The following is a 21,394-nucleotide window of genomic DNA, read 5'->3' on the forward strand; positions in this document are numbered from 1 at the left end:
GCTTGAAATAAATTCAAAACTAATCTGTGGAAACAATTATTTCAGTGAGCGAGTGGTCAATCGATGGAAAAGGTGCCCTAGGAAGACAGTGGAAGCAGTTAGTATTGATTAATTCAAATATAAATTAGATATATTTCTTTCAGTAATAAATATTTTGGGATACAGTATATGAGTATGTTTAGACATAACATGTGGTAAGTGTAGCATGCTTTCGAGGAACAGGTGACTTTGGATCTTTGTTTCCCAAAGCACTCCACCACTGGGGTTTTCCTTGACTCATGTCTGGATCTGTAGACTAATTGGTAGAGATTGATTGCTATGATTAGTCAGCAACTCTATTATCATTGTATTTTTTTTTAATTCATTCACAGGATGTGGGCATCACTGGCAAGGCCAGTATTTATTGCCCAAACCTAGTTGTCCTCGAGAAGGTGGCGGTGAGCTGCCTTCTTGAACTGCTGCAGTCTGTGTGGTGATGGTACTCCCACAGTGCTGTTAGGGAGGGAGTTCCAGGATTTTAACCCAGTGACGATGAAGCAACGGTGATATATTTCCAAGTCAGGATGGTGTGTGACTTGGAGGGGAACTTGCAGGTGATGATGTTCCCATGCACCAGCTGCCCTTGTCCTTCTAGGTGGTAGAAGTCACGGGTTTGGGAGGTGCTGTCGAAGAAGTCTTGGTGAGTTGCTGCAGTGCATCTTGTAGATGGTACACACTGCAGCCATGGTGCACCGGTGGTGGAGAGAGTGAATGTTTAAGGTGGTGGATGGGGTGCCGATCAAGTGGGCTGCTTTGTCCTGGATGGTGTCGAGCTTCTTCAGTGTTGTTGGAGTTGCACTCATCCAGTGAAATGGAGAGTATTCCATCACACTCCTGACTTGTGGAAAGGCATTGGGAGTCAGGAGGTGAGACATTTGCCACAGAATACCCAGCCTCTGACCTGCTCTTGTAGCCACAGTATTTATGTGGCTGGTCCAGTTAAGTTTCTGGTCAATGGTGACTCCCAGGATGTTGCTGGTGAGGGATTCGGCGATGGTAATGCCGTTGAATGTCAAGAAGTGATGGTAAGACTCTCGCTTGTTGGAGATAGTCATTGCCTGGTATTTGTGTGGTGCGAATGTTAATTGCCACTCATCAGCCCAAGCCTGAATGTTGTCCAGGTCTTGCTACATGTGGGCATGGATGGCTTCATTATCTGGGGAGTTGCGAATGGAACTGAACATTGTGCAATCATCAGTGAACATCCCCACTTCTGACCTTATGATGGAGGGAAGGTCATTGATGAAGCAACTGAAGATGGTTGGGCCTAGGACACTGCCCTGAGGAACTCCTGCAGCGCTGTCCTGGGTTGAGATGATTGACCTCCAACAACTACAACCATCTTCCTTTATGCTAAGTATGACTCCAGCCAGAGGAGTGTTTTCCCCCGATTCCCATTGACTTCAGTTTTACTAGGGCTCCTTGATGCCACACTCAGTCAAATGCTGCCTTGATGTCAAGGTCAGTCACTCTCCCCTCAATTCTGTAATTCAGCTCTTTTGTCCATGTTTGGACCAAGGCTGTAATGAGATTTGGAACCGAGTGGTCCAGGCGGAACCCAAACTCAGCATTGGTAAGCAGGTTATTGGTGAGTAAGTGTCGCTTGATAGCACTGTTGACGACACCTTCCATCACTTTGCTGATAATTGAGAGTAGACTGATGGGACGGTAATTGGCCAGATTGGATTTGTCCTGCTTTTTGTGGACAGGACATACCTGGGCAGTTTTCCACATTGTCTGGTAGATGCTAGTGTTGTAGCTGTACTGGAACAGCTTGGCTAGAGGCGCGGCTAGTTCTGGAGCGCAAGTCTTCAGCAAGAGAGCCGCGATGTTGTCGGGGCCCATAGCCTTTGTTGTATCCAGTGCGCTCAGCCGTTTCTTGATATCACGTGGAGTGAACTGAATTGGCTGAGGACTGGCTTCTATGATGATAAGGACATCAGGAGGAGGCCGATAAGGATCATCCACTCGGCACTTCTGGCTGAAGATGGTTGCAAACGCTTCAGCCTTGGTTTTGCACTCACGTGCTGGGCTCCGCCATCATTGAGGATGGGCATATTCATGGAGCCTCCTCCTCCCATTAGTTTTGAATTGTCCACCACCATTCCCGACTGGATGTGGCAGGACTGCAGAGCTTTGATCTGATTTGTTGGTTGTGGGATCGCATAGCTCTGTCTATAGCATGCTGCTTCCGCTGTTTAGCATGCATGTAGTCCTGTGTTGCAGCTTCCCTAGGTTGGCACCTCATTTTTAGGTACACCGGGTGCTGCTCCTTGCATGCTCTTCTGCACTCCTCATTGATCCAGGGTTGGTACCCTCACTTGATCGGAATGGTAGAGAGAGGGATATGCCAGGCCATGAGGTTACAGATTGTGGTGGACTACAATTCTGATGCTGCTGATGACCCATTGTGCCTCATAGATGTCCAGTTTTGAGCTGCTATATCTGTTCTGAATCTATCCCATTTAACATGGAGGTGGTGCCACACAACACGATGGAGGGTCTCCTCAGTGTGAAGATGGGTCTTCATCTCCACAAGGACTGTGCGGTGGTCACTGCTACCAATACTGTCATGGACAGATGCATCTGCAACTGGTAGATTGGTGAGGACAAGGTCAAATAGGTTTCCCCTTGTTTTCGTTCTCTCACCACCTGCCGCAGACCCATTCTGGCAGCTGTGTCCTTCAGGACTTGGCCAGCCCGGTCAGTAGTGGTGCTACCGAGCCACTCTGAGACATTGAAGTCCCCCACCCAGAGTATATTCTGTGCCCTTGCTACTCTCAGTGCTTCTTCCAAGTGGTGTTCAACATGGAAGAGTACTGATTCATCAGCTGAGGGAGGGCGGTAGGTGGTAATCAGCAGGAGGTTTCCTTGCCCATGCTTGACCTGAAGCCATTAGACTTCATGGGGTCTGGAGTCAATGTTGAGGAGTCCCAGGACCACTCCCTCCCGACTGTATACCACTGTATCGCCACCTCTGGTGGGTCTGTCCAGCCGGTGGGACAGGACATACCCGGGGATGGTGATGGAGGAGTCTGGGACATTGGCTGAAAGGTATGATTCTGTAAGTATGACTATGTCAGGCTGTTGCTTGACTAGTCTGTGGGACAGCTCTACCAATTTTGACACAAGTCCCCAAATGTTGGTGAGGAGGACTTTGCAGCGTCAACTGGGCTGGGTGTGCTGTTGTCGTGTCCGAAGTTGATGCAGAGTGGTCAGTCCGGTTTCATTCTTATTATTGTTTTCTGTAGCGGTTTGTTACAACTGAGTGGCTTGCTAGGCCATTTCAGAGGGCAGTTAAGAGTCAACCACGTTGCTGTGGGTCTGGAGTCACATATAGGCCAGGCCAGGTAAGGACAGCAGATTTCCTTCTCTAAAGGACATTAGTGAACCAGATGGATTTTTACGACAATCCGATAGTTTCATGGTCACCATTACTAATACTAGCTTTTTATTCCAGATTTATTTAATTCACCAAATTGAAATTCCCCAGCTGCCGTGGTGGGATTTGAACTCATGTCTCTGGATTATTAGTCCAGGCCTCTGGATTACTAGTCCATTAACATAACCAATATGCTACCGTTCCTGATTATCATGTGACTACCAGGATGTTAAAAGGTGAACTAAATGGACCGTGGTCTTTTTCTCATCTAGCAATTCCTATGTTCCTAAATGCTGCCCCAACGGAGACAATATGGTCCTGATTTTAATGGGGGGGGGGGGCAGGGAGGGTGGGAATGGTGCGCACGAGCCTCCGAGTGGGTGGTGCACCCGGAAACCACAGAGATGGCTTAGCCCGGCAGGGGCTCATTTCCATGACTTTCATCGGATTCCCACTCGAACCTGGCCAGATCCAATACCTGGCCAACGGGTGGGAGCGGGAATTCAGGTGGCAGGACACCGCTGCCGGGGACCCACAGGAACGGACCCTGTCAGTCAAGTAAGTGATGGGGGGGCAGTCGGGAGAGGGTGGGGAAAGTCCAAGGCAGGGGCCACCCAAGGTTTCTTTGTGGGGTCTGGAGGAGCCCTCCTAGCCACAAGGAAGCCTAAAAGAAAGTTTTAAACTGACCTGTCTGGGCCTCTTCTGGCCCATGATCCACTCCCCGTGAGGTTTTGCCTGATGGGGAAGACGTCACTGCACCCCTGCTCAAGCCTCAGACTAAAATTGCCGTTGGGTCACGATGACATCATCGGTCCCCAATCTCCATATTTAAAGCAGGACCCCGCTATCTTCCTGTGGGTATACTGCTTGCCTGCTCAAAAGAGCAGGTTAATATTGGAAGCCGGCAGGAAGGCAGTGGGATCACAGGGGGTAAGTCGCTGTCTTTATTTTAATTGCCTCCCTGCCCGATTTCCACCATGCGGGGGGGGGGAAATTAAAATCGGGGCCTTTGTGTTATACACTGAGATGATATTTTAGAGTATAAGACAGATGGGTCTTCACTGCGTTGGGCTGCTCAGGGAGAGTCTGCACAAATGGGCTTTTTTTCTCAAATCTGGGAGTTGATTTTGTTCAATTTAACTGCCTAGTAAGCACTAACTTATGTTAAAGTAGACAGAGCAGGGGGAATTCTTGCTCGCTCTGCCAAGTAGATAGCGTTTCACTCAAGGGTTACTGAACTCCATCCGCTCAGTGACCTTATCCATTGGCCGACTGCAGGGTCCATGTCACAAAATCGCATGTTATTTCCCAGCAGTCTGAAGGCCGGATAGCTTCCTCAAGCCATCGCTGACATTTCCAGAGGCCTCGAATGAAAGGATTGTTACATGAAACTGCACACACTTCCTGCAATACTTATCATTCCTGTCTCCTTCCTTCCAGCCTCCAGACAGACCACACATTATTATAAAGCTGTGTTTTTCACATTTTCTGCCAGGGGGTAACTCTGTGTTTAACCGTGTCAAACCACGGCGCGAATCATTGGTTTGGTGGATGTGGGGTTTTTTAATTGTGAAGAGCAAGTCCCACAATGCAAGACCAAGGTCAAAAAGAGCAAAAGCGAAAATAAGTTGATTCAAGAAGCAGTGATTATGTGATGCCAGGCTCGGATTTTAAAAACCTATAAATTATAGCAGGAAGAGCAGTGTAATGGAGGTCACAAGATAAATCCAGGAAAAGAAGGCCATTTCTCTGATCTTTATCCATCAGCCCCCCAAAAAATCGTACAGTTCCATCACAGCATCCAACTGCTCCCGATGAACTGTTTTTAACTTCTCTCACCACTCCACTCCCCCGCCTCCCCCACCCCCCTCAGCCAGATGTCTACTCCAAGTGGAAGAAGTTCCACGGGTTTGAGGTCGTGGGAAGAAATAAGTTGTAGTTTGTCTTTAATTGTTATTTGTGTGTAACTTGTGTTTGCAAGTACTGTGACATTGTGACACCATTAGTATATTGATGTTATCACATCGTCAGAAGAAAGACTTGCTTTTATTGAGCACCTTAGCACATCCTTCAGAAAAATTCCAAAGCACTTCACACACACTGAATTACTTCGAAATCCAGTGACTGTTGTTATGTAGACAAATTTGTGTTTAAGTCCAGAGAGGAGCCCTTCTAGTCTATACCGCAGCCGTGTGCTAAAACATATGTTTAATTTCTTAAGAAACAATACATGATGCTATGCATTGGTGGAGGGGAGTATTGCTCTTCTACATTACATGGATAGAACTCGCTCAATGGCTCAATTGGTAAACGTACCCCACCCCAGAAAGCCCAGTGTTGAAACCCGTTCTCAACTGTTAGCTGATATCAGCTAGGACAGTAGATGGGGGCATTACAATTGCCTTCAGTTTCTCCAAGCTGTGAAAGGGGAAATTTAGTCAGCATTTCTGCTCCTGTTCACTTCCGAAAGATCCCTGCTGGAAATGTGCGTATGTGGTGATGTCAGGTGAGAACCGGATCAGGCTTGGCTCTGAATAGCCTCTTGACATTCATTGTCTAGGCTCACACAAAACTTGGGTGAGGTATCAAAGGAGCAGCTAATGCTCAGCAATAGGTCATATCTTCAGGGAAGGAGGAAACCTAGAAACATAGAAACATAGAAGATAGGAGCAGGAGTAGGCCATTCGGCCCCTCGAACCTGTTCCGCCATTTATTGAGATCATGGCTGATCATCCAAATTCAGTACCCTGTCCCTGCTTTCTCCCCATATCCCTTGATCCCTTTAGCCTTAAGAAATATATCCAACTCCTTCTTGAATATATTTAATGAATTGGCCTCAACTGCCTTCTGTGGTAGAGAATTCCACAAGTTCACCACTCTCTGGGTGAAGAAATTCCTCCTCATCTCAGTCCTAAATGGCTTATCCCTTAGCCTTAGACTGTGACCCCTGGTTCTGGACTCCCCGGCCATCGGGAACATCCTTCCTGCATCTAGTCTGTCTAGTCCTGTTAGAATTTTATAAATTTCAATGAGATCCCCTCTCATTCTTCGAAACTCTAGCAAATATAAGCCCAATCGACCCAATCTCTCTTCATACGTCATTCCTGCCATCCCAGATATCAGCCTGGTGAATCTTCGCTGCACTCCCTCCATGGCAAGAACATCCTTCCTCAGATAAGGCAACCAAAACTGCTTACAATACTCAAGGTGTAGTCTCACCAAGGCCCTGTACAACTGCAGCAAGACAGCCTTGCTCCTGTACTCGAATCCTCTTGCTATGAAGGCCAACATACCATTTGCCTTCTTAACTGCCTGCTGCACCTGCATGCTTACCTTCAGCGACTGGTGCACAAGGACACCCAGGTCTCATTGCACTTCCCCTTTTCCCAATCTATTGCCATTCAGATAATAATCTGCCTTCCTGTTTTTGCCACCAAAGTGGATAACCTCGCATTTACCCACATTATACTGCATCTGCCATGCATCTGCCCAATCACCCAACCTGTCCAAATCATACTGGAGTTTCTCGGCATCCTCCTCACAGCACACATGCCCACCCAGCTTTGTGTCGTCTGCAAAATTGGAGATATTACATCTAGTTCCCTTGTCCAGATCATTTATATATATTGTGAATAGCTGGGGTCCTAGCACCGATCCCTGCGGTACCCCACTAGTCACTGCCTGCCACTCGGAAAAAGACCCGTTTATTCCAACTCTTTGCTTCCTGTCTGCCAACCAGTTCTCTATCCACGTCAGCACCTTGCCCCCAATCCCATGTGCCTTAACTTTGCACGCTAATCTCTTATGCGGGACCTTATCGAAAGCCTTCTGAAAGTCCAAATACACCACATCCACTGGTTCTCCCGTATCTATTCTACCAGTTACATCCTCAAAAAATTCCAGTAGATTAGTCAAGCACGATTTACCTTTTGTAAATCCATGTTGACTTTGTCTGATCCGGTCACTGTTTTCTAAGTGCTCTGCCATTACATCTTTTATAATGGACTCTAGCATTTTCCCCACTACCGATGTCAGGCTTACTGGACTAAGAAAACTGAAGCAAAAAATTGGTGTGCCTCAACTCCAAAAAGTGTACTTCTACTATCCTTGGCCCTGGCGAGCAAGTGAGAAATGAAGAAAAGTAAGGAAAATGGGCTAAGAGCTCAGAGAGGCCAGAAAAGGGGTATTTTCAATAAATTATGACAATCTGCATTTTACATGGACATCATTGTTTCAAACATAATATCCACTGCCCATGTTTGTGGGTAAAAGTTAGTGCAGATTTAGAGTCCTGTGCTTGGCCCAGGTCAGCCAAAGAGCCAGCACAACTCCGTTTTTCTATGGATGCACTAATGGGTTATACAGTTTCACAGCTTCAAGAATTGCCAACCACTCAGCCAAGACCTTGTGCTGTAGAGCTGACATTGGGTTGAATTTTAACTCTTACTACATCACCAGCCAAGTGTTCTTGATTGTCTTGTCCAGCTAAATCATTGGTGGAGAGGGAGAGAGGCAAACGGGGGATGCAAGACAGAGAAATCCTATTTGGCGCCAGGGAAATCAGTCAGCACTATAAAAGTCAATACAATGCCTAATAAAAGCAGACTCCAACCTGTCACTCGGGTATCATCCAGAGGGAGGATGTAGGTGGACTGGATAATCATTGTTCATTTCTTTGGCAAGTGAAAAGATTTTCACAAAGTAAAAAAACCAACCACAGCAAGTTGCTGAAATCTCAGGTGTAGGTCACAAGACAATGGTTCATTATTTTGCTGTGATATGGAGTTGCATTTTGCTTCAGTTTAGTATTATAGGATTATGATGACTCTGTCAGCTGAGTTTCTGTTATTGATGGGATTCCCAGCTGAAGTAACATTTGTTTTGTGAAATAATATGGTCAGTCTGCTAAGAATAACTCAGCAAAGCAAGGAGAGATTGTTGCAGCTTTTAGGCGAAGATATGTAGTGGGCTCACAGTCATGTGGATATTTTATCCCGTGTTTATGAGTCTGTATTTAATTTGTGTAAATTAACATGTAATGGGCTATGCCTTTTGCTGGTTTGTATCTAGTGGGAGTGCCCGTTATATCAATCACCTTTAGATTCTTGCCATAGCATTCTCATACTGTGCTAGATTCCTGTTCTTTCCCACACTCTGTCTGTCACTTCCTGTCCTGTCCTGCCACTTCTCGACATATCTTTTCCATCTCATCCCATCAGTCATACCGCAGTGAGAAATAGGGGTCGATTTTCCTGGAGCCATCAGGCGGGGTTTCAGGCGTGTGGGGGGGGAAAATCCCGAATTCGGGAGTCCCGACACCATCCCGCCCAAAACCCCGCTCCACGCAAGTTTCAGAGGCGGCGGGTACCCGCCCTGCACTGGGACCCGCCGACCCCAGGCGGGAAGGGATTAGTGCCAATTAACTGCCTGTTAACAGGTAGTTAACAGGCAGTTTTTAGCCTAATCCCTATTTTGAGGGGTGTCGTGTGGGATTCCCGACGGCTCCAAACCATGCCAGGTTAGAGCAGGCGGGCCGTCGGGTTGAAGGAGTTGGAGGGGTCGCGATGTCGGTGTTCAGGTGAGTGATGGGTGCATGAGTGCAAAGGTAAGTGTGTTTGGTGTGTCCAAAGTGTGTAAAGAACTTTTAACTTACCTGTACTTACCTTAACAGCCTTTCTTCCTGTAGGCGTCGAGAGCGCATCACTCAGCCGGCACTTAAAGCTGAATGGCTGCGATCTGTGAAAAGTGACAGCCTTCAGCTTTGAGTGCTGCTGAGAGTTCTAACTGAGTCTGTGCAGAAGGACTCAGGTTAGAACTCAGACTGTCAGTGTTTGGCAGCTTCAAACAGCTGTGAAACACTGATATTTCATCTGTCAAGAACTCTTGACAGATGAAATTGCAGTCTGTGACGTCACCTGTTGCTGGGTGGCCCTTAATTGGCCTGCTGAGCCCGCTGGGAAAATCGCACGGATTGGCTGGACGTCGATGTAGGCGGGTCTAAAACCCAAAAGTTGTAGTCTCGCCTTCTTCCCGACAGCTTCGGGAAAATCAACCCCATAGACTTTGATTTAATCTCTTGCTGTTCCTTTTTTTTTCATTCCTTTAACTAGTTGAACAACCTCAGTGGAACGATCTCGGAAGGAGTATGGGAATTCAGGCCAATTCTTCTGGCAAACACAAAGACGCAGACACAAGGGGCTGGATTTTCATTGAGGAGGTGTGTAGGAGGCGGAACTACAACGTTCGGGGTTGTAGTCCCGCCTCCATCGAGTTGTGGCCAACCCACGCGATTTTCACTTGATTGACCTTGTTGAGCCCACCCAGTGGGCTCAGCAGGCCAATTAAGGGCCACCCGGCAACAGGCGATGTCACAGATTGACATTTCATCTGTCAAAAGCTTTTGACAGATGAAATATCAGCGTTTGACAGCTGTCAATCTGTACTCCAAGTTAATTCCTTCCTCTCAGGCTGATTTAGAGATCTCTCCAGAACAGAAGGCTGAATGCTGCAACTTTTGACAGCTCACGGCCATTCTGCTTTCTATGCCGGTGAGATGAGGGACTCCCGAGACCTGAAGGAAGGAAGGCTGTAAAGGTAAGTAAATGTAAGTAAAACTTCTTTAAACACTTTACAAACACCAAACACACTTACCTCTGCACTCATGCACCCATCACTCACCTGAACACCAGACATCTCGAACCCTCCAAGACCTTCAGCCCGACGGCCCGCCTCGCTAACTTGGCGTGGTTTGGAACCGTCGGGAATCCCACACTTCAGCAATAAAAATAGGGATTAGGCTAAAAACTGCCTGTTAACTACCTGTTAATAGGCAGTTAATTGGCACTAATCCCCTTCCCACCTCGGGGAGGTGGGTCCCAGCACAGGTTGGGTATCCGCCTCCTTTGAAACTGGCATGGAGGCAGGTTGGGGGCAGGATGGGTTTTTGGCCCCCGATTTTGAGATTTTAACCCCCCACATGCCTCCAATCCCGCCTCCACGGCCCAATGAAAATCCTGCCCAAGATCTGTAACACTCAGCACTGGATTTTCTTCCAGGGTGGGTTCCACTCACTATGGCAACCCCACTATGACCCTAACCCACCTTCCTGGGCTGCAGCTTATTACCCATAGAGGGAGAGCTTCCACATCACCGAGGGAGCAAAACGCTGCAGTGGGACACTTGCTGCAGTGCCAGAAAGAGCAGGATGCACAGTTAAAGAGGGCAGAAGCACCCCAAAAATTGTTTCAGGAACTTAAAAGAAAAGGTTCTTACTGAGCTGCGAGCTATTTGAGACCAAATATAGGGTGGCAGCGAAGGAGAGGTGCCCACTAATCAACCCTTTCCCTCCAACGGGCCAGTAAGAGGCTTACTGCTGCTGCCCCACCAATGTACTGCCATCTCCGGTAGGTGATGTTGCCTGTACTTCAGGCAGGAGGTGGGGGGGGGGAAATCAGCCAGTTTTCCTGTAGCCACCATCTCCCCAGCTGTCATTTAAATGTGGCAGGGTGGTCATTGGCCAGGCAGCTGAGTTCCATGCTCGGGGCAGGGGGAGGAAACTTTCCGGTTGTGCTTGCTGGGGTGGGAGTTGAGTAGCCGGCTTCTCCACCCCATTTTCCTTCACTATAACTCCCAATTTTGGGCAGTATAGCAGAGGAAAATCCAACCCTAACTGTCCTTATACAATGCAGATGGTTACCATGTACAGGTTAAACTCACTATAGAAGGAAGTGGACTTTGTAAAGTTACATAGAATATTACAGCACGGAAACAGGCCATTTGGCCCAGCAGGTCTATGCCGATGTTTATGCTCCACACAAGCCAGGTTGGCTTGATGTTCTGTACAGCTACTTTATTTTCATATTTAAAGAATCTGTAATCCTCTCAGGCTAAATTATTTTTGATAAGTAGAAATACAATATCCTCCAAAATATTGAGAAATACATGAAAAGAGTGTCAAAATTTATTATTTCCTGGGAGGATGGGATTTGCCTGCAGATCCCCCTGGAAAATGTAAAAAATATTTTGTATCCTCGTATCTGCCACCGTTGCAAAACATTCTATCATGTGCTTCAGTTTATTTTCCTCCTATCTAAGCATTTGAATATTTGGCAAACCTGTAGTTTAAGTTATAACAAGCCTGTTTTATGACAAGCCTGCCTCACAACAAGCCTGTGTTCACTGCACTTGCAGTGTAACTATTTGTTTTCACATGTTATAGGCTGATATTCAAGACTGCTTCTGAGAATTAGCCTTGGCCCTTCAGACAGGTGCTAAAATGACACTGTGGGATGCTAGTATAAAGTAATTTCTTCTGAAATAGTCAAGAAATAAAAGTGTTAAACATTTTAATGTTTTGGCAAGCAAAGAGATTGTGGCTTTAAATGCTGCCTTCCTGGCAGCATAATAGCTTGTTTGTTTTCACTGTAACACTTACACTGTAAACCACTGTGACAATACAGTCCCTACCACTTATAATGGGTGCATTGGTGATTTGCCGGATACACACGGTGAACAGTTAAATCAAAAAAGGTTAGTAACCAACATATTTTTAACAAACAGAAAATCTCACTTAGCAATTGCCTTTCCTACTTGTTAGCAATTGTACTCAGAATCTCGTCACTAAGGTAATCGCACTTTAATCAGATGTAAAAAGCTAATTGAATCCTCTTTGAGACCCGACTGTGCTTGAGATCAGCAGAGCCTTTTAAATCAGTTAAGTAAGTAATAAGTACTTATTGAATTGCCGAAAATAGCCACCATGTTTATTACATTATAAGCGGCACCTTTGTATTTGACTCCTATGGTATTGGCAAATGGTCAGTGCCATTTGCCAGATATAGGCAGCTTCCAGTGATAAGCATGAACGCTTTAAGTGATGGGGACTGTAATTAGAAATCACAGTTCTGTTTGCCCCATCACACACAAGGAGGGATTCAAGTACTAGATCCCATTGGATTAAAGATCATTCTCTAGCTATGGGTTAGACAGAATATTGGTGAACATTAGAAACCTCTTTTTTGAATACACTGCTTGGAGTCCATCTTGGATGGCCACAATTAAAATGATGTCTATGTATTTTAAATATAGTAAAAATCTAACATTTGTGCACCCTGGTCTAATTATCCTCTGGCCTCTAAGCCCACTTCACCTGAAGACCATACTTAGTCTTGACTCCCCATGTGCAACACCATGGGAGATCAACTAGTAATATATTAAGAATCTTTCATTTGCATGCACTTCCTGGCAACTTTTCCCACTATAAATTTCTATATCCACGTTAATAATGGTATCTTCCTATGTAAACTTGTCACACTGTAATCACACCCTCCCACCTGTGGTGGTGCTGTAGTGCCTCCATTTTGCACCTCTCAGCTGCTCAGCCTGTACTGCTCAGAAACTCCTATACTCCAACCAACTCCGCTTTGCAAATTGCCATAATATTTGCTTTATTTATTAATAATAACATGAAATCAAAGCATTATAAAAAAAGTAAGGAATGTATGACTTTAAAAGGAAATTGAATTACGTCTACGCACCCTGGTCCCATTATTCCCCGGCCCCTAATCTCACTTCACCTGAAGACTATGCTTGGACTTGACTCCCCTTGTGAAGCATCGTGGGAGATTGAGTGGTAATATAGTCCTAACTGCCTCTCTCTCTCTCACTCACTTTCCCTCCTTCCCTTGTTGTGTAAGTACCTCGTCTCTTTCTCCTTCCTCCTTTTTCAGTCAATTTTCTCCCCACCTCCTCTTCTGAACACATGGACTCATGCTGAGGTAGGGTCTCACAGGGATCAGTAACCTTCCAATAACCCACTCAAGTGGCCATTGTTCATGTGTGAGCCTGGACAGCAAAAATTCATAGGATATGCTTCCATTTGGGGCTTCACAGCTGAGCCTGATCTTGTCCCCACCTGACATCCACATTTGCACTTTCCAGCAGGGTAAAGTTACTGGAGAGTAATCAGGAGCAGGAACCCTGGTTAATTTTCCCCTCCCTAGTATGGCACAGGTCTGAGTGCAAGGGTGCTTGTTAATCCTCCAATATTTCAGTCAACCATTTGACCAAGAAGCAGCCCCACCCCCACAGTCACCATTGCTCATATCTGAACAAAACTGAACCAATATTAGGCAGAAGCCGTCTACAAGCATTTACCATGCTCCCCTGACAAGCACCACACAAGATTCACCAACTACAGTTGCCTCTAACTGGACCTGCTCTGAGGAGATTCCCAGCATATGGGTCCAATTGGTCCATTTTTCACATATCTAATTCTGTATACAGAGATTCTGGATGGATTCCTCGCTAACTCTTGCTGGGTTCCACAGACGCCAACACCTCCATATGTTGGCGTCTGTGGAACCCAGCAAGATTTAGTGCCTTCAGAAGAGATGGAGGTGGGGTGGCAGGGGTGGAGGGAGGAATGATTGGTGTAGTGTGGATATCCTGGTTCACATATCTTTATCTTGCTTTGTAAATTTCACGGAATTTAATATTCATGTGCTAGTAACATCTAGTGGCTGCCTAATTTGGATGTGTTTGTGTCCCTTTTATGGTGCAGAGTTCGAATGCCAACCCCCATTAAAAGGTACATCACATGGATTCATAGAACACTGCTGACACTATAAACAGCTCACCAGTACCACAAACATCTCACTAACACCATGTAGAGATTTCACCAACATGTACGGATCTCACTGGCATGGCCACAGTTCAACAATAACACACCTGGCTGCTACCATGCACTTCAATGGAACACACCATGTAATAGCTGTGAAAGATGCTTACCAGATCTGGTTCTGTTTGCCGTCCATGGCAGCATCTGAAAACAAACCATCAAAACGATAAATTAATTAATATAAGTCAAATGGGTAAAATATTGAGGAAATATCAATTTAAAAATGAATATGTTTCAGTTATTCAATCTATTTATGTCTTGGGGGGGAAATCCTACATTATTCACTGCAACTCTCATATATATCCTACATCAGCCACTGTAACTTTGAAAAGGACCTGAGGAAAGGGGATTATTTGCAATGTCAGTTACCATGGGGGCCAGGAAGGGAAGTTGGGTATTCAGGAGTTTAGTTGGAATGGGGTCAAGGGAGCTGGAGATAGGTCTCATGGACAAGATGGAGGAAACAGGAGAGAAACTAAAGAAAGACATGGGATCAGGACCAGGGCAGGGGGAGTTCTGTTGAGAGTTTTAGTTTGATGGGCAAGGGAAAGGGGGAAAAGCAGCTGAGACAGTTGAATGGATGGTCTCAAATCATAGTGACAAAAAAGTCCACAAACTCCTCACATGTCTTGTTGGAGGTGAAGATGGAGGGGACAGGGGAAAGGAGATGGTTGATAGTGGAGAAAAGAAGCCAGACAGTTATCTTCACTGTCCAGGATAATCCTGGACTAGTGGGCGGTTTTGGCAGTGAGGCCTGATTATGCTTGATGTGGTCCAGCCACATCTGGTGATGGATAGCTGAACCAGTTGTGCACTAGATATGCTTAAGTCTGCACTCCTTGGACTTGAAGGAGCAAAGCTTGGGCCCATACCAGGGACATGATCAGGATGGGTGAGAATAAAGGTTTTACTGGGCACAAGGGCATAAAAGGTAGAAGTGAGGGAATGGTTGAGCAGATCAACAGCTGCAGAAGTACTGTGGCAAATGGAAGGCCAAAAGCGAGGAAGGAAAGATATTGAGGCTACAGGAAGGGTATTGAGACTTTAAAGGGGATGTAATGCAGATTCATTTTGATGCTCTCTGGTCTGAGGAAATAAAATATGAAAGACTTGAAACATTGAGTTGTTTTTCGTTAGAACATTAGAGATTATGGGGAGGTGTAATAGAATTGCTCAATGGGGTAGATAGAAGCAGACTGTTTCCAGTAGTTGAGGGGTCTAGAATGAGGGGCCAGAAATACATGATTAAATGTTGAGAGATTTAGAACGAGGCAAGGGAAACTGTGAGGCTGTGTAATTCACTTCCAGGGTTAGTGGTTGAGACGGAAAGTATATCAACATTGAAGAATAGGTTAGATAGGTAGATAAAGGAAAAGAGCTATGAGAACAGGGTGTGTAAATGTGATTAGGACTATTTGCTCATATGGAGGGTAAATGGACTGGTTGGCCTGTTTCCGTGTTGTAACTTCTTTGTACTTCTATGTTTTTCTCACTGTCATACTATTGTTATACGCCATACTTCCTGACATGAATCAGTCATTCATGAAAGAAAGACTTATGAAATAATACTGAGTGGCCTGCAGGTGGTGCTGTCCAGGGAGAGTATAAATACTCGGGCACGGGCCCAGCTTGCGCAGGGCATCCTTAACAGGAACTAGTGAAGGACACAACTAGACATCCATGTTGTAAAACAGTTGATTAAAGCTTTGTTTAACGCTTAGACCAAGTGCCTAGTAGTTTTCTTACGTCACTTCCTACTATAACACTTTGTCAGATTGTACCTCCTCACTGTAGCACTCTCTATAAAACCTCACCACTCTCACTTTAACACTTTTGACATACTGTAATATTCTGATATACCCACATTTCTCACTGCAACACTCTCTGATATAGCCACACCCCTCATTCTAACAGTCTGATATACCCGACATCCCTCCAATACCCACTGTCTGGGCTCACACATGAAGAATGGCTGTTTGGGTGAGGTGCCAGAGTGTGCCTAGTCCCCAGTGCCAGTGGGACTTTATGCCAGCATAAATTAGTGCCTTCAGGAGAATCAGGGAATTTTAAAAAAAGCTTATTAAAAATAAGCAGTAAATCAAAAGCAAAACAGTGCCCCAGTTATTAAACAGGATGGAGTCACCACATTCTAAGGCCAATTAGGGATAAGGACTAACCCCAAGCCACCTTTCTGCCGATCATGGTAACTGATCGTTAGGCCTCAGCTCTACCTTTTCTACTCAGCCTGCACCCACTCGTCACGGAGATACTTCAACTCTTTATACAGAGCACTACCTAACTGTACACAACCACCTGTGTACCTGTCTACACATACTTAGCAATCCAATTGACCTTCTGTCTACTACGATTTACCCAGATAAGTAAACCTTATAGATGATGACAAATTTGGTTTTAAAATTTAAATAAAGTACTCAAGACATCTGTTGCAAACAGAATTATTTCATGTCTAATTTTCTCCGCTTTCCTGAAGACACTGACTCTCCTCTCCTGAAGATACCGATAAGGTCCCGTTCCACAGACACCAACAAGCTTCTCAGCTCATTCCTCACGTTTGAATCTAGATAGTGAGTGTTGGTGGGGTATTTGACCATGAGGAGCATCATAGCTGAGCAAAATTCTGCCCTCACCTGATAACCACACATGTTTGCAGCAGAGATCACCGGATTACAATTGGTAATGGGAGCCTGGATTGATTCTTTCCCCCTCTCTTGCCCAGGGGAGTGGAGACTAATTGTAGTGTAGCAACTGCTGCACTGACTTTAATCAGCTAACTCAGCACAAACCAGGAACACAACTTTGTAATTTCCTTGTCTGTATAATTCAGTATTACATCTAGCTGTGCATTGCCATTGGGAGACTTAGGCTACATGTCAAAATTGCAATAATTACTGGGCCTTATGATAAGGGATGTTGCCGTTTAACTGATGATGGAGTAAGGGGCTTTGACCAATTAACATACCTAGTGCTTTATCCAGCTCCCTCTGTATTCTTTACATCCCTGCACACTGGGATATTCAGGGTAACCTCAGCAACCGAATCACTTAAACTGTAACGTTCCAATGTGTGATTTTCTTTCCTCTCCCCTTCTTTTCAGATCAGACATACTGCTGAGTTTCTAACTGAAATCACAGACTGCCAGCTTTCAGTGCACAGCAAGAAAAGAAAAAAGCTGGATTTCCTCCAAAATGAACAGCACAGGACAGAGAGAGTACTGTGCACAGACTCCATTACTACATTTTTTATAGGCTACGTGTTGGAGTAACAAAAAATAATAATAATAAACAGTTCAGTGTGAATTCCTGCTCAACGAACATTCCCATTGAACAGCAAGAACATTGTGAAGCAGGAGGCCAGCTCCATAGAGAAAATATTCAACATCAATGTTTGCATTCTCAAAAGAAATAAACCTGGAATGTATATGTTATATATATATTAGCGCTGTCAAATGTTCATATTGTATATAGCTCGGAAAAATTCAGGGGAATGATCTGAAACCTTTTTCCACATTCAGAGGTTTGTCGGTAATGTCTTCACCTACACTTCTGTGAGACGTTCTTTCCACTACCCACCTCTATACTGTCTATCAAACACTCCCAGGTCAGGTACAGCATGGGCTTGAGAAGTTAACTAGCAAAAGATTATTTCCACTGCTCATTAAATTAGTAACAATGAGTAAAGAGGGAGAGTTAGAGACAGATGAGAATTCAGGTGTAGCTCTCTTCAAGATTCTCATCAAGCACTCGCAAATCACAACACAGATTAGATGTAAAGTGCTATCTTCACTGTCCCCATCAAGCAATAAGTTATTTGAATTCTTATAGGAAATTACTAAGCATATAGACAAAGGGAATGCAATAGGCATGCTATTCCACACGTGATTTCCCGATATGTGAGCTCGAGGGACCAAATGGCCTATTCCTGTTACTGTGTTCCTATGTGGTCCCGGAATGTGAGGCTACATCCTGGGAGCATGCAAACAGGAAATTTACCCTTAGGAGTAAATAGATGTTTCTCAGCTCAGAGTTTCACGGAACTTTGAAGTATCACCTCTAAGAGACTTGTTATGAAAATTAAAGCCTATGGTAGCAAAAGCAAAGTGGCAGCATGAAAAGAGGGATAGCTGAAAGAGGGAAAGCATGGATAAATCATGCACATAATTTCCCAATATGCACTACGAGTGGGCAAGGTTCTGTGCCAAGAGTGCAAGTGAAAAAGTTCTCCTCAGGAGTAAATGGATGTTTCTCAGATTGCCAAGGTGTAGCCAGTGGGATACCCAGGGACCACTATTGGGACCATTCTTGATCTCCATATAAATAAATGAGGTGTCCTTCATGACCCTCCTTAAAACCCAACTCTTTGTTGTTTTTAACATTCCAAGGGGAATAGTAAAGTTTGTAATTTCTGTAAATGTATCGCTCGTACTGATAAATGTTCTTTAACTGTTTAATAGACTTAGATGATGGCCAAAACCGTAGTTTGATGATACTTACTTTTCCACCTACTAAAATTAAGGACATCACATGAGAGCACATCCTCTTTCCAATAAACATAGTATAGTGACAGGATTCTCCGTTCGACCCCAGACTGTGCCTATACCTACCCAATACCTAGCTACATTTACCTAGGTATTGGGTAGGTATAGGCACAGTCTGGTTTGTAGAGGACATGAGGTCTGCTTACAGAAGTGGTCACTGACAATGACCCCAAGGAACATATCTACGGTGTAAATCCAAAAATGTTACAGCTTGGCACAGTTGGTAGCCATCCCCCCTCTAGATTCCATGGCTCAATTTGAAAAAGAGCAGAGCATTCTCCTGGTGTCCTGCACAGTATTCCCCCCTCAACCAGCACCACAAAAAAAAGGTTAACTGGTCATTTACCTCATTTCTTGTTTGTGGGACCTTGCTGTGCACAAATTGGCTGCCATGTTTGCCGACAAATCAACAATAACTGCACTTTTAAAAGTAATTCATTGGTTGTGAAGCACTTTGGGACATCTTGAGGACATGATAAGGTACTCTTATAAATGCCAACTCTATCTTCTTTGTGTGGCTACTGCTACAAAAACACAACAATGGATATGTTAAAAAGGCTGATAGGAGGGATTGATCTGTGAATAATAAATGGACTTATTGGGCCTAATGAAATTTTCCAGTTCCTACAAATTGTAATGCTGTTATGTCTTATATGGAATGATGTGGCCTTTAACCTATTATGTATGGAGTCCCGCACACCTTTGTTGGCATCCCATCCCCAAGTGCAAGTACCTCACTCTGCAACCTTTTTCAGTCCTATGCACTCTTTACTTTCCAACTCTGATGTCTTGTGTGTCAGCTCCTTCTATTCCAATATCAAACACCACGGCCTAGAAATTCGGTATGGCCCCGCCAGGTCTTTTGCGCCCGAAATTTAGCGCTCGCCAGGATTCCCGTAGCGCCCACCTAAAATTCAGTTGCGACGGGCCAAGACGGCGGCGGGCGCTATTGCAGGGTTTGGCCGCCTCGCTAGGGGCGTTAAATGTCACTTTCAGGCGTTCAGCTCCCGCTGCGGCACCCGATGCGGTGCGGCAGGCTGGGGTACTGCAGGCCTCCTCCTTCTCTTAAGGAGGAGCTGCCTACAGCCGTCAGATCACCGGTGGATTCCCCCGGCAAATGAGCCCGGCACCACGGAGAAGTGCCGGGCTCGCGGGACACAGACATCAGTGCCGCGGGGGGGTGGTGCAGGAGTCCGGGGAGGGAGGTGCGGGCAGGCGGCCGCCGGGAAAGCGGCCGGCCGCCGCTCCACCTTTATGCGCCGGCCTTTCGGAGCTGCAAGACCCCGTTTCACAAACGCTGTTTGCGGCTGCCACAGGCGAGGCGGCCGCAACTGAATTTGGCCATCGGGCCAGAATAGCATTGCAACCGGGGCGCTGCGCACACCGATGACGTCATCGGTGCCGGCGCAGCGCTACCGGCTAACGCCGATGTTAGGGTCCATCTGAATTTCGGGCGGTAAAAAACTTTAGGCGCAAACCACTTTATAGCCAATAAGTGGGTGCAAACGCAACTGAATTTCTAGGCCCACCTCTCTGCACTCTGGAACACTGGGGGTAAAATTGGGTGCCTTTGTGCCTCCCGTTAGCGCTCCGGGGGGCTCGAATGGCTTTGCGACCGGGCACGGCGCTGACATTGACTCCCGCCATATTTGGCAGGAGTTTTGCGGCAGCACTACAGCGTTGCACCCCGATCTCCTTTGCCCGGAGATCGTGATGTCATTGCCGTGCACATCGTCCCGGTAGCGCCCTGGACCCGAAATTGACTTCTGCCCCCTGCAGCAGTGCCGGTCGAAAACACCGACAGCTGCAGGAGGTGTGCATCAGGTGGCCGGCCGCTTCAGGGGTGATGATTAAAGGCGAGGTGGCCGGGGTAAGTGGAAAAAAAACCTTTCTTGTTCTAGTTTTTTCACGGGTTCCTGCCCACAATCGATCAGCCCGGTACTCTGCTTGAGTGCCGGGCTGATCACACGGGATCGTGGCTGCCTTGGTGGTCCAGGTATGTACTTTTTAAATTGCAGAGCCTGCAGTGATGGCCCTTCCCTTTAAGGGATGGTGTGGAGATGCCGGAGTTGGACTGGGGTGGACAAATGTAAGAAGTCACACAACACCAGGTCATAGTCCAACAGCTTTATTTGAAATCACAAGCTTTCGGAGCGCTGCTCCTTCTTCAGGTGAAGTGGAGAAATGCATAAAGACACAGCTTATATAGTCAGAGAATCATGTCAGATGTTTACAGGTAACCTTTCCAACTGCCATTTATCACACCTCGGCAGAGAGATAATCACAGCAGTCAAAGGTGTGAATGGTGTCCAAACAGGTCAGTCAGGGAAACATTACATCAAAGAACAATGAGGTGGGGTCACAAGGGGTCAAATATTGCAGATGCTGGGGTCTGTATGAAAAACAAAAAGACAGACAAAAAACATTTTTTTTGGCTGGAAATCACAGCAGGTCCGGCCGCATCTGTGTAGAGAGAACAAGCCAATGTCGACTCGAGTCTGGATGACCCTGCATCAGGTGGGGTTACATGTAGCATGACATGAACCCAAGATCTCGGTTGAGGCCATCCTCATGGGTGCGGAACTTGGCTATCAGTTTCTGCTCGACGATTTTGCGTTGTCGTGTGTCTCGAAGGCCACCTTGGAGAATGCTTACCCGAAGATCGGAGGCTGAATGTCCTTGACTGCTGAAGTGTTCCCCGACTGGGAGGGAACACTCCTGCCTGGTGATTGTTGCGCGG

The 21,394-nt window shown here is 45.9% G+C and overlaps 1 protein-coding gene across 1 annotated transcript in view; it reads right to left on the bottom strand.

Moving 5' to 3' along the window:
• Nucleotides 1-16,020, bottom strand: part of stard8 (StAR related lipid transfer domain containing 8) — a 136,674-nt gene extending 120,654 nt beyond the window's left edge. The window contains exons 1-2 of the mRNA XM_085998416.1: nt 15,964-16,020; nt 14,210-14,243 (exon numbers count right to left, since the gene is read on the bottom strand). Of these exons, the coding sequence (XP_085854542.1) occupies nt 14,210-14,243; nt 15,964-16,005 (76 nt within the window). The 5' untranslated portion in view covers nt 16,006-16,020. The remainder of the gene's footprint in view (nt 1-14,209; nt 14,244-15,963) is intronic.
• Between the last annotated feature and the right edge of the window lie 5,374 nt (nt 16,021-21,394).

The sequence above is a fragment of the Somniosus microcephalus genome, chromosome 1 (assembly GCF_052327205.1).
Source record: "Somniosus microcephalus isolate GS21.2 chromosome 1, FLI_Smic_1.0, whole genome shotgun sequence".
Classification (NCBI taxonomy): Eukaryota; Metazoa; Chordata; class Chondrichthyes; order Squaliformes; family Somniosidae; genus Somniosus; species Somniosus microcephalus.